Source organism: Macaca fascicularis, chromosome 10 (assembly GCF_037993035.2).
Source record: "Macaca fascicularis isolate 582-1 chromosome 10, T2T-MFA8v1.1".
Classification (NCBI taxonomy): Eukaryota; Metazoa; Chordata; class Mammalia; order Primates; family Cercopithecidae; genus Macaca; species Macaca fascicularis.
In genome coordinates, this window is record NC_088384.1 from 14,003,208 (window position 1) to 14,015,791 (window position 12,584).

The following is a 12,584-nucleotide window of genomic DNA, read 5'->3' on the forward strand; positions in this document are numbered from 1 at the left end:
CCCCGGCCCCCAGGTCACTCCTCTCTCCAAGTTGGTTTCCTCGCCCTCCCCCGGCTTCCGGGCCCCCCGGCGACCCCCGGCCGGGCCCCCGCTGCTGTGAGTCCGCCGGCCGCGGCCGTCCACAGGTTGTGCCCCGCTCCTCCTCCCCGCAGCGCCCCGCCCAGCCCTGGTGGCGGGAAGCAGGTAAGCCCGTTCCTGCCCCCGCGCCCGCAGCCCGCCCCAGATGGGGTGCCTGCCCCACCCGCAGCCGGCAGGCCCAGGGTATAAATAACCTTTGCATCCCTCGCAAAGGGGAAAGAGGGTGCCAAGCGAAGGAGGGATGGGCCTTTCTGACCTGTCCTGGCCCCTCTGGACTTGCAGGGATACTGCCCTGCACTCCCTCCCGCAGAGGACCTCTGGCCCCCTGGAACTAAACCCCCCACCACTCGATGACTGGCTGGAAGCTTTGGCTTCCTGGGGCCAAGGGCTGCTGTGTGGCCGTGGACAAGTCCCTGGAACTCCAGACTCGCTTGTCTCTAATGGTCTAATGGGCCAGCTGTCCTGGGCCTGCCCATCCCGCAGAGTGGACAAGACACCCCTGCCTGCTCCTTTTAAGGGAGGTGTGTGCCATCCCCCCAGCCACCAGGAACCCTCCCAGAGCAGTTCCCGACACCCTGTTCTCCACATCTCCCGGCAGTTTGCTCCATCTGTGAAGCTCATCTCCTCTCATTCCTCCTGGCAAATGGCCTCAGTCCCTCTTCCTTCTTGTAGGGCAATGATGTGGGTGCTGCTCTGACGGCCCCCAAACTCAGTAGTTCTCTTTGGCCCTCCCCTCAACACAGAGTTAGGCATACAGTAGTTGCTCCATAACTGCTGGTTATACAAAATGTGAGAGCCTTTGGGAGACAGTAGGCTCTCCTTACCCTGCACTGCTGTGGCATCAGGAGCCGCAGGGGTGGGGAGGAGGGGAGGGTGTGCCGCAGAGTCCTGCCACACCCTCTGCACTTTGCTTTGTTAGTTTCAGTTTAGTTTGAGACTAGAGCCACTACTGTGTTCCGGTGCAGACTGGGCGTCTCTCAGAGGCAGGACCTTGGCCCCACACATCTCCATTCTCCTAGTGCCCAGCACTGGGCTTGGCACACTCACTGGCTGCTTCTCTCTTCCCTAATGAGGCAGGCCTCATTGGGGTGGGAGGAGCTGAGAAGGGAACCCAACAGCTGCCTGCTATGGCCAGAGCCTCCCAGACGGGAGCCCACCTGAGTGTGGAATCCTGGTAGGAAGTTGGGAGGCTCCAAGATCAAAGCTCAGGCCAGGATGAGATGTCAGGCAAGGTTCCTTCCCCCATCTCCCTTTTCCCAACAGGAAGACTGCTGGCCAGTGACTATGGGTGGCATGGCAAGGGAACCTCAGGTGCCATCCTTCCTGTCTCTTGGGAAGTCTCTGGACTATGTGGTGCCCCCACTCTGTTCCAGCCAAGCCTCCAGCCCAGACCACACTGGGCCTGGGCTTGTCTGGTTCTCTAGCTGGCTGAAGGTCCTTGAAGGCAAGGTTTGGCTTATACTTCTGTCCCTCCTAGATGTGCCCAGTCCTGAGCCCCAGCTCTGGCCTGGGGAGGGGTCAGTACATGTGGGTTGTAGCAGCAGCTATGGTGGAAACTACCCGAGCCATATTATCAGGCTAACTGAGCTCTTGCCCCGCACCCCTGCCCTGGTCTCCAGACTCCCCTCCAGCCAGACCCAAGTGTTCTGGGCAGGAAAGGTGCCCTGGGCCTTTGAGTTGGATTCGCGTGGGACGGCTGTGCCTCCTAGCTGGGTGATGGGTAGATTTTAGGCCCTCCCTTGTCACACTTGGATGTTGAATCATAGAAGGATGGACTCCCCAAAGGTTGGGTTAGAGTTACAGGCTGTTCCTTAGAAGGATGTTGTAATCAGAGACTTACGGACTCAGAAGTTTTGATCAGTGGGTGTTGGGATCATGGCCTTTCTAAACTGCGGACACAGAAGGGGGACCTCAGAGATCCCCAGCCAACCCCTCATGGGGCCCTTCCCCAATCCAGGGGCCTGTTGACTTGGGTGGTTCTCTACCAGGCTGGTCTTAGCTGGCTCCTGCTAAATCCTCTGGGGCCCAACAGTGTGCCTGTCACAGTGGCTCAGGCAGCAGGAACAGAGAGAGCTTAAGGGTGTGGAGGTTAGCTGGCCAGGCTCTGGCTCTCACTAGCTGGGTGACCTTACATGGGACACTTCACCTCTCTGAGCCTCAGCATCCTCCTCAGTAAATTGGAAATAATAGTACCTACCTCATAGAAGGATTAAGTGAATTAATAGATGCAAGATGCTTATAAAGTGCCTTGTGCTGTTTCTTGTTACCATCGTTATTCAGCTTGCCAAGTCAGGAATGGAAAGACCCCTTACCCCCATTCCTGCCGCCCCAGCGACCCGTGTGTGTCTAGCTGCCTTGGGACAATGGGACTTTTTGTCATGGGCTATGGCATATCCTCCCATGAGGCTGTTATCACTGTCCCCATTTTACAGGTGAATAACCCAAGGCACCTGGCCTAAGGTCCCCAGCTGGGAAAGTGGTAGAGGCCAAGTTAGGAAGCAGATCCGACAGTCTCCTAAGCCCACAAGGGCTCTCCTGCTGTGCCAGACCCAGAAGCATCGCCTGGGAGCTCCAGAAATGCTGGCTCCGCCTTAACCCCTGTGGTTGCTTTGAGGGCCCGGCAGCCTCTGTGCAGATTTGTCTGCAAAAGCCTGGGACAGTCTGGGTAGCGTGTGCTGGTAAGGCTTGAGCAGGATGTGGGCAGGGAGGTCAGCAGCTGAGTGGTGGTGGTAGCAGGGGTCGGTAGCAGGGGTTGCAGGAGCAAAAACATCCTATTTTAGACACTTCGACAAATTGCCTGTTTGTAGCATCCCACGGTGCTGCCCTCTGTGTGGACTTCCACCCAGAGCAGCTGGGGCATAGTGAGATCTGTGGGGCTCTAAAAACTCCCTCACCTCCTTCCCCAAGCCCAAAGGACTTTCCAGGAAGTCCTGGGGTGGCCCTAAGGCCTGAGGACTCCATTTTAATCGCGATAGCCCTGGAGGAGTGTGTACCCTTAGCCCAGCTCCAGAGGACAGCCCGACAGAGGCTAGGGGGAGGACTTGGGAGGTAGGGGGCAATGTTCCATCCTGGTAGACACTTCAAGACTGCTGGCCCAGGCTCAGCCCCTAATGTGTGACTTCTCTGAGCCTCACTTCCCATTTCACAGGGCAGTTCAGAGGCTTAATGCGGGAGGCTACAGGCATCAGGTCTAGCGTTGTACTAGGTCTGGGGGCTCCTCTTGCCTGCCTTGCTAGGCCAGTGCCCTGGTTGGAAGGCCCAAAGATACTGGGGGAGGGGGTATGTCGAGAGACCAGGCAGACCAGGCACAGTGGCTCACCACAACACTGGGAGGCTGAGGCGGGTGGATCGCTTGAGCCCAGGAGTTCTAGACCAGCCCGGGCAACCTGGCAAAACTCCGTTTATACAAAAAATAAAAATATTAGCTGGGCGTGGTGGCATGCACCTGTGGTCCCAGCTACTCAGGAGGCTCAGAGGGTAGGATTGGCTGAGCCCAGGAGGTCAGGGCTGCAGGAAGCTGCTTTTACAACACTGCCCTCCAGCCTGGGTGACAGAGACCTTGCCTCAAACAAACAAACAAAACCCCAAAAAACTGACTGGGGCCCGGGTGCGGTGGCTCACACCTGTAATCCCAGCACTTTGGGAGGCCAAGGCAGGTGGATCACCTTAGGTCAGGAGTTAGCCTGACCAACATGGAGAAACCCTGTCTCTACTAAAAATACAAAATTAGCAGGATGTGGTGGTGCACGCCTGTAATCCCAGCTACTTGGGAGGCTGAGGCAGGAGAATCGCTTGAACTCAGGAGGCAGAGGTTGCAGTGAGCCAAGATTGTGCCATTGCACTCCAGCCTGGGCAACAAGAGCAAAACTCCATAAAAACAACAACGATGACAACAAAAAAACTGACTAGGCAGGAGCAGGCTCCCAGGCTCCCAGGCCCTTACCACTTCTCCTGGCTGCCATAAACAAAGAGTGTGCTGCGGTTGCTGAAAACCAAAATTAACTGCTGCCTCGGCCAAACCAACAGAAATGGAAGTGTGGCTTCGAGATCTGGGAAGTCCCACTGGTCTTGGCATAGCACTGGGGGTCACCCTTCAAGAGACAGAGCACACGCCTCCCCAGTGCACTGCATCCCAGCCCGAGACTGCAGGGTGTAGTGGCCCGGACCTCTGTGCAGCAACACGGTATTTGGGGAAGTGGAGGCCCAGGGTCCTCTCCTCTGGTTAAACCCACCCCAGACTCTCTGACAGATGCAGGGCTTCTGTGGTACCTCATGTCTTCACTCTCAGGGTGCCACACTAGCTCCCAAGTCCTTGCCAGCTTGTGAACTCTTAGGACAGGGGCTGGTCCAAGGGCTGCTCAGGAAACACTGGCATGACTGACAGGATGGCTGGGTTAAGGACGAGGCAAGGAAGAAGGTCCAAAGGCTGAAGGGACCCCACCTCCCCATCCCCGGAACAACATCCTGGGTCCCTCCAAAGCTGACAGCCTGGCTCCTTTGCCCAAGGACTCCTCAGAGGGACCTTATAGCTCATTGAGTCCCTCTCCCCTCTTCCAGAAAGGAAAGCACCTTCCTCAAAATCACACAGAAAGCCAGTGACCCAGCCAGAACCAGCCCCCAGACTCCCAGCTCACAGTCCCACCTGTTCCCCACGCCAACCTGTAGTCCTCCCTGCCATGGCCAGTAATGAGACTGTGCTGGAGGTGGGACTCCAGCACCCCAGGTGGATGCTGCAGGTGATATGGTTTCATTTCAGGTAGAATAAATTTCCAACCTGAGTTATCTTCAGGAGACATCACAAGTGTGAGTCCTGCAGGGTAGGGGAGGGGAACAGGAACGAGGCCACGTGGCTGGGACAGGGTGTCTGGAAGCCTCCAGGGGCCAGACATCTGTCTGGAGGGCTGTGCCAGGGTGGGAGTCCCACTGTAGGGATTGATAGGAGGCTCCCGCAGGGCGCAGCTAATGCCTCTTGTCCCCTCAGCAGTCAGGTGGACATGGAGGAGCTCTCAGCCTGTGCTTCCAGTGTGGGCCCAGCAGAGAGGGGCCCCTTGCTTGCTGATGAGTGTTAAGGAGAGTACAGGCTGGGAGACGGGTGTGCTGGGCAATTCTCCAGCATGTCACAACCATATCTAAGGAGAAGGGTTCAGTGGCCAAGTTCTGATTGGGAAACACTAGATTAGACAAAGTGAAAATGGCTTCTTAAATGAGGGACTTCCCAGGGTCTAGTATGGGCTCGTCAGTTCAGGAGAAACCGTGGGCAGTCTCCCCCGACTCATCTGAGCAGGGAACACTTTCCTGCAGAGCCACACGCGGGGCTGGCCTCCCACACAACGGGGCCCATCTGCCTGGACCTGCGCCCCCTCGCTGGAGGGCTCTCCCAGCTGTGTGGCCTCGAAGCCACGCCCAAGCTTGGACCCCAGCCTCCTGGTTGGGGAAAACTCTGATAGCACTATGTCGGGGAGAGCTGCCGCTGGGAGTGGCAGGGGCCCAGCTCAGGGTCCCTGGGTGGGCTCTGAAACAAACTGCGATTGGTGCTGGGCAAGGGAGCGACGTCTGGGGAGAGGGAGAAGCTGGGCTTGGACTTCCCTCCGGGGTGCTGCAGCATCGAGGTTGTGTGGAGGGCTGAGCACAGCAGGAGGAAGTCGTGAGCAGCCAGGGGCCTCCCCCTCAGTGTCTGTAGCAGCTGGGGCTCCTGCCAGGCCCTGGCGGTCGCCCACTTCCAGCTGGGACGGTCCTGGTCCGCCACAGCCCAGCGCCCTCTCTGATGACTCAGCACTGGCCACAGGCCCCTTTGCAGGGCCTCTTCCGGTGCAGGGCCTGGGGGCGGTGGGGAGGGGGCCCACGGCCTGACCTCCAAAGATGGAAGTGGAGAGGTCTACAGGGCAGCCCTGGGGACCTCGAACTCAACCCCTCCCGTCTCCCTCAACCTCCAAAGGGCCACGAGAGCAGGTGGTCCAGGAAAAACGACGTTTTATTTTCATAAATACTCCTGCTCTCACTCACACACTGACCCCACTTCTGACCACGGACAGATGGATAGACAGACGTGAGACACCCATAGGAGGCCCCAGCAGAGGCCAATGAATGAAGGAGACACACTGAGAACTCTAGGCGCCCCACAGCCCCTCACTGGGGCCATGGCCTCGGGCATTACCCTTGGGCCCCCACAGTCCCTCCGGAGGCCCAATGGCAAAGGGAGACCCCCAGGAGGAGTAGGGGCCAGGTGAGGTTCCCCCAGCCTGGTCCCCTGTGGCTGTGACCATAGGGCCAATCCGGAAGAAAAGCAGAGTCAAACCACACACCAGAGTGCAAACAGCTGGGGGTGTAGGCGTCACCCCCCAGTCACTGGGTTCCTATGGAGGAGGCCTGAGCTGGTCCCCAGCTCCAGCATGGCCCCCGAGTTATGGCTGGGCCTTCCCATAAGGCATAAGACACAGGCAGGGAAGACCCCACCCCAGCTGGAGTTGGGGCTGGGCCTGAGGTCCTGGCCCTTCCCCGACAGCTGTGCTTCCTCCCCATGACCCCAAGTTCTTCCAAGGCTACACAGCCCCTCCCTCTCCAGGTCCCGGTGATGGAGACCCCAGTGGCGCAAACCCAGGCCCAGCCTCCTACTGGGTTTGGCTCAGCAGGGGCAGGGCTGAGCAGGAGGGGGAAGAGTCACTTGAGGGCTACAAGGGTGTGGGGAGAAGCACCAGGCCTGGGGGTGAATGGCCATGGGCAACAAAGGGTGTCCTTGGCCACCACTGCCTCCCTCCAGGCTGGACAGTGACCGGTCCCTCTGCCCCTTCCTCTCCCCAGCCCCTCTCTGTTCTAGAGGCTCCCCCAGGTTTCGGGTGCGGGGAACTGGTCCACGTCCCCCATCTCGTTGTAGGTCTGGTCGCCCATGGTGAAGGTGAGCTTGTAGCGGAGGCGAACCTTCTCCTGGGGAAGAGGTGGCAAAGGCAGAGGGGTCAGAGGAGGAGAAGTGGCCGCCTCCACCCTGCAGCACCGCCTCGGGGCGCCTTACCTTCTGGGGGTTGGCAAGCAGCAGGACTTGGGTGATTGCTGAGGGGTGGACTATGGGGTTAAACGCTGGCAGCTCCGTGCCGGAGGGTGGCTGCAGCTTCACCTTCATAACCTGCAGGCAGACAGCAGGATGGGCACAGCTAGCCCTGGCTGCTTGCCCTGCTCCGAGGAACCAGGCCCAGCCTGCCAGCTCCCCTCCGGGGGTCCTGGGGTTCAGTCCTTCTGGTCCCTTCTACCCCCTGAACACGCAACAAGGGAGGGAGACCTGTCCCCTGACAGGTGGCTCCCCACCCAGCTCCATGTCACCCTGCCTTGAGAGGACAGAAGCATGCCCTGTTTGGCTTGTCACCTTGGGGACAGCTGACTGGAACACGATGTTGCGGATGGGCTGGGGGGCGGTGCTCAGCATGGAAACTACCACCACCAGCACGTCGGAGCGCCCTGGCAGTGGGTCACGGGCAAAATGGAAGAGGACGCGGAAGCCGTGCTGGTCATACACAGTCACGGGCAGGATGCTGCCTGTGGGAGAAGGTGGGAGGGAGATGGGACAGCTGAGCTGGAGCACATTCGCTCAGCCCCCGGCCCCCACCTGGCTCACCTCAGGAGCTGATTGCTGTACTGGCTACAAGAGCAAAGCCCTCCCTTGGGGCCTTACCTGGACCATGGGCGGCAGTGCAGCCAGGGGCGCAGAGCGGTGCAGAGCGGTGCCCAGAGAGGGCAGGTGAACCCCCAGTCTGATAGTGAAGGCAGGACACCCACCCCAGAGCTGAATCACAGCCCAGGTTCCCCCAGTGCTGTGTGGCTGCTGCCTGGAGTGCTGGGGTGAGGGACTCTGGGCGAGGGTGAGGCTCACGCTGTGTGACCTCACGGCAGTCACTCCCCTTCTCTGAGCTCAGGGTTCTCCTACTGGTGAAAGGGCCAGCTCTGCCCACTGCTGGGAGACACTGCGGGGGTAGTGTCTTTGGTCACAGGGAGCTCATAGAGGGGAATCTGAGGACCACCAGGCCTCATGTGTCTGCTCGGGGCCTGGGGCTGGGCCATGGTCCCGCTACGGCTCTGGGGCTGGAAAAGCCCAGCCTTGGATCTGGGTCTTTATCATGGTTCAGTTCTGTAATTTGGGGGAGACCCCAAACCTCTCTGTGTCCTAAGCCCTGCCTTCCTGGGGAGGGAGAGCCCCAGAGTCCATTCCCTAGAGGTCTTCTTGCTTGTATAAGCCTGGAGTTTGTACAGCAGTCCTCTGATTACTCTGGGGCAGATAAGGAAACTAACTCCTGGGAAGGGCAGGGCCTTGTTCAGAGCTCCCCACTGGTTGGCCAGTGGCAGAGCCAGGGGAGCCCCGCTTTCCCACCAGCTTCCCCAGACAGAGCTCCTGACAGGGCAGCAAGCTGACCCAGCCCAGCCCAGCCTGCCCCAGCCCTACTCACTGGGCTTGATGGACTCCAGGGGCACAGTGATGCTGGCCAGTGAGAGCTCGGTTGGTATGGGCTGCTGCGGAGGCTTGGGGGGCTCTGGGGACACGGTGTGGAGAAGGCTGGTAGCGCTGGAGCTGGGGGAGCTGCAGCTGCTGCTCTTATTCTGCAGGTCCCGGAGTGTGAGCCGGGGGGCTGGCTGCTGCTTCTCCCTTAATGGGGGGACAGTGCATTAAGAAGGGATTCTTGGCCAGGCGTGGTGGCTCACGCCTGTAATTCCAATACTTTCGGAGGCTGAGGCGGGCAGATCACTTGAGTTAAGGAGTTTGAGACCAGCCTGGGCAACATGGCAAAACCCAGTCTCTATAAAAAATACAAAAAACTAGCTGGGTGTGGTAGCGCGCACCTGTGGTCCCAGCTACTCAGGAGGCTGATGTAGGAGAACCGCTTGAGTTTGGGAGATGGAGGTTGCAGTGAGCCGAGATCATGGCACTGCACTCCAGCCTGGGACAGGGTGAGACTCCCTCTCAAAAAAAGAAAAAGAAGTGATTCTTTGGTGATGGAGAGATCAGGGGCACAGGAAAGGCTGGGCTTCCTGGCTCTGTCCCTGACACGTGGCTGTCTCTCTGGCCTTGGGTCTTCTTACCTTTAGAAGGAGCAGCTCTTGTTCTCCCTACCCCCTGTACCCCACCTGCTCACTCCAGCCCAGTGTCCTCCCTTCTGCTGGCCTTCTGGGCCTTTCTCAAGGGAGCTGGGAAAGCCTGAGGGGAGGCCAGGCCAGTGGGCCTAGGTCTCATAAACTGTGCTCTGTGAGCTGGGCCCAGGTCTGCCTTGGGCACTGCTGTGTTTCCAGAAGCAGGTGCAGTGCTTGGCATCTGCTGCTTATAGAATAAGACAGCAACGAGCCTCTCCCTGCTGGGCCTGGACAAGCCCAGGAGAAGCTGCTGGTTTGTGGGAACAGGAAGTGCTCCCCACCCCATGCCAGCCATGGTGGGCCCTCACCACCGCACTTGCTGGGACTCCGGGGGCAGCGACTGCTGCAGGAGGGTCTTCCCCAGGAGGTCTAGGTCGTCCAGACCGCTGCTTGCTGGCAGGGATGTCTGCGCTGGGGGTCTGCTTTCCATACTGGGGGCCTGGGCCAGAGCAGGGGCTGGGGGCTCAGTGGCATCCGACGACTGTGGGGAAAAGGATGCAGGTGGGGTGGGGCTGTCTAGAGAGGTGTCAGCATCACCTGATCCTGCCCTGAGGCTCAGTGTCCTCCCTGCAAATGACATCTGGGAAAGCAGTCACAGAGGTGAGGACCCCAGACCACCCGTGTCCATGATGCAGGGTGGCTGGGTCTGGTTGAGGTTCTATATTCCAGGGGCCTCCGTCACCCTCAAGGGAAAGGAAGAGGGAGTGCCCATCTCAATCCCAATCCTAAAGGCTGGGCTGCAGCCCCAAGGCTGAGACGTGGTGAAGACACAGCTGGAGGTAAGGAGAGGCCCTCTACCCTGGGTGGGTGCCTCCAGGTCTCTGGACCACCCCCTGGTCCTGGGCCCTTGAGCAGAGCCCACCCATCCTTTCAGTTTCCCCAGGCTGCTTGTCCCAGCTGCCCTGACCCTGGGACTGGGACAGGCCAGGCTAGTTTGTAGTCCCCTCCTACCTGGAAGCTGTTCCATCCGGTACCATCCAGGCTCAGGCCTGAAGCGGGTGTGGGGTCACTGAGGCCTGAGGGGAAAGCAGGAGAGAGGTGAAGGAGCTGGGCTGACCCTGCAGACGCTAGACAGCCGAGGGGCCATGTGTGCTGGCGTGGGGCTCCCTGCCCCTTTCTGACGCTCGGCACAGAGGGGAGAAACTCACACTCTCAGAGGGAACCAGCAGCAGAGCAGAACTAGAAACCAAGATCCCAGCAGCCCCTTGTGCTGACCCCACACACGCTTCCCCTCTTCCTGGCCAGGCCACTCCAAAGCTACTGTGCACACAGACAACAGACATCAGGACTTTCATCTTCACTTGTCATCTGGCAGCAGAGAACAGGGCTGGGCTGCAGGGAGAAGAGGTTCCTCTCCTCATGCATCCAGGCAAGCAGAGAGCAGCTCTGTGCCCACCACTGGTCCACTCGAGGGACGCCTGCTGCATGACCATGGGCTAGGCACCGTGCTGGCTAAGCCACAGTGTCTCCAAGAATACGAGGACAGGGCTGGACTGGGGGTGACGCTTAAGACACTGTTGGCCCTGGCACATGCCAGTGAGGCTCACTGGTACTATGGAGGGCTGGGGGGCCCTGTGGATGGCCCTGGAACTAGCTGCCGATGGGAAGGAGGTAGCAGGTCACCAGCCAGCCTGACCTCTGCCTGCCCTGGAATACTGTCCGCCAAGTTCACCCCAGATCTGACCTAGAGAAGATAAGGGATCTTGTTTCTAGCAAATCCTGAAAACATGAGGTCCAAACCGAAGTGCTACCTGACAGGCAAGGCAAAGGTACCAGGAAGCTGTGACAGTTGGGTATCTTCTAGATGCATTTCTTAAGAGGCCAGAGATAAAGTACATTGATGATGCTCTAGATGCGTCAGGCCCTTCAGATGCTGGTCTTGCTTAATCCTCAAACAACCTTCAAAGGTAGGGGTGAGCTTCTCAGCCCTCTTTTAGGGGTAAGAAAATGGACTCAGACTTGGTAAATAACCTGCCCGACAACACGCAGCTGGAAAGTGGCAGAGTCTGGACTCGGACAGAGCATGGCCTGACTACAAGCATTTGAACAGAACTCTGCCACTTGGCTGTGTGATCTTGGGGGGTGACAGCCTCTGCTGTAAAATGCAGACACCAGCCAGGTGCAGTGGCTAATGTCTGTAATCGCAGCTATTTGGGAAGCCGAAGCTGGGGTTTGAGATAAGCCCAGGCAGCACAGAGACTCTATTTCTAAAGAATAAAAGGAAAATAGCCGGGCGTGGTGGCTCACACCTGTAATCCCAGCACTTTGGGAGGCCGAGGCGGGCGGATCATGAGGTCAGGAGATTGAGACCATCCTGGCTAACATGGTGAAACCCCGTCTCCACTAAAAAAAAAAAAAAGGCCGGGCGCAGTGACTCAATCCCGTAATCCCAGCACTTTGGGAGGCTGAGACGGGCGGATCAAGAGGTCAGGAGATCGAGACCATCCTGGCTAACATGGTGAAACCCCGTCTCTACTAAAAAATACAAAAAAACTAGCCGGGCGAGGTGGCGGGCACCTGTAGTCCCAGCTACTCAAGAGGCTGAGGCAGGAGAATGGCGTAAACCCGGGAGGCGGAGCTTGCAGTGAGCCGAGATCCGGCCACTGCACTCCAGCCTGGGCGACAGAGCGAGACTCCGTCTCAAAAAAGAAAAAAAAAATTTAGCCGGGTGTGGTGGCAGGTGCCTGTAGTCCCTTCTACTAGGGAGGCTGAGGCAGGAGAATGGCACAAACCTGGGAAGCAGAAGTTGCAGTGAGCCGAGATCACGCCACTACACTCCAGCCTGAGTGATAGAGCGAGACTCTGTCTCAAAAAAAAAAAAAAAAAAAAAAAGAAAAAAAAAAGAATAAAAGGAAAAAAAATTAGCCAGTGCCTCTGGTCCCATCTACTTGAGAGGCTGAAATGGGAGGATTAGTCGAGGCCAGAAGTTTGAGACCAGCCTGAGCAATACAGTGAGACCCCCATCTCAAAACCAAAAAGAGGTGGGTGCAGCGGCTCATGCCTGTCATCCCAGCATTTTTGGAAGCCGAGGTGGGTGGATCACTTGAGGCCAGGAGTGCAATACCAGCCTGGCCAACACAGGTGAAACCCTGTGTCTACAAAAAATAAATTAACTGGGCGTGGCAGCACATACCTGTAGTCCCAACTACTCAGGAGCCTGAGATGGGAGGCGCGCTTGAGACGGGGGAGGTTAAGGCTGCCTGAACACCCTCCTTGACGGACAGGAACCTGTCTCCCACCCCTGCCATGAAGAAGAGTGAGGACCAGCCCCCTGTGTGGCCCCAGGGCCTCCTCCATTCCCCAGGCCCAGGCTGCAGGTTGCCCTGGCACTTCTGGCTCCTGTGTCCCCATGCTTTGCCTCTGAGAGGAAACCAGAAGGAAGCTGGTAGCTGAGGACT

The 12,584-nt window shown here is 58.4% G+C and overlaps 1 protein-coding gene and 1 long non-coding RNA gene across 4 annotated transcripts in view; one reads left to right on the forward strand and one right to left on the reverse strand.

Moving 5' to 3' along the window:
* Positions 1–11,238, forward strand: LOC123567192 (uncharacterized). Its single transcript, XR_006690037.2, has 3 exons — positions 1–183; positions 9,856–9,965; positions 10,432–11,238. It is a non-coding gene; the product is annotated as an uncharacterized lncRNA (long non-coding RNA).
* GGA1 (golgi associated, gamma adaptin ear containing, ARF binding protein 1) overlaps positions 6,032–12,584 on the reverse strand; it is a 26,336-nt gene continuing 19,783 nt past the window's right edge. For 2 of the 3 annotated variants that reach the window (XM_005567350.4, XM_045363678.2), the window contains exons 12-17: positions 10,138–10,202; positions 9,495–9,667; positions 8,508–8,704; positions 7,433–7,602; positions 7,085–7,195; positions 6,032–6,999 (exon numbers count right to left, since the gene is read on the reverse strand). In XM_005567350.4, the coding sequence (XP_005567407.2) occupies positions 6,889–6,999; positions 7,085–7,195; positions 7,433–7,602; positions 8,508–8,704; positions 9,495–9,667; positions 10,138–10,202 (827 nt within the window). In that variant the 3' untranslated portion in view covers positions 6,032–6,888. The remainder of the gene's footprint in view (positions 7,000–7,084; positions 7,196–7,432; positions 7,603–8,507; positions 8,705–9,494; positions 9,668–10,137; positions 10,203–12,584) is intronic. The other variant, XR_012418759.1, reaches the window with a different exon arrangement.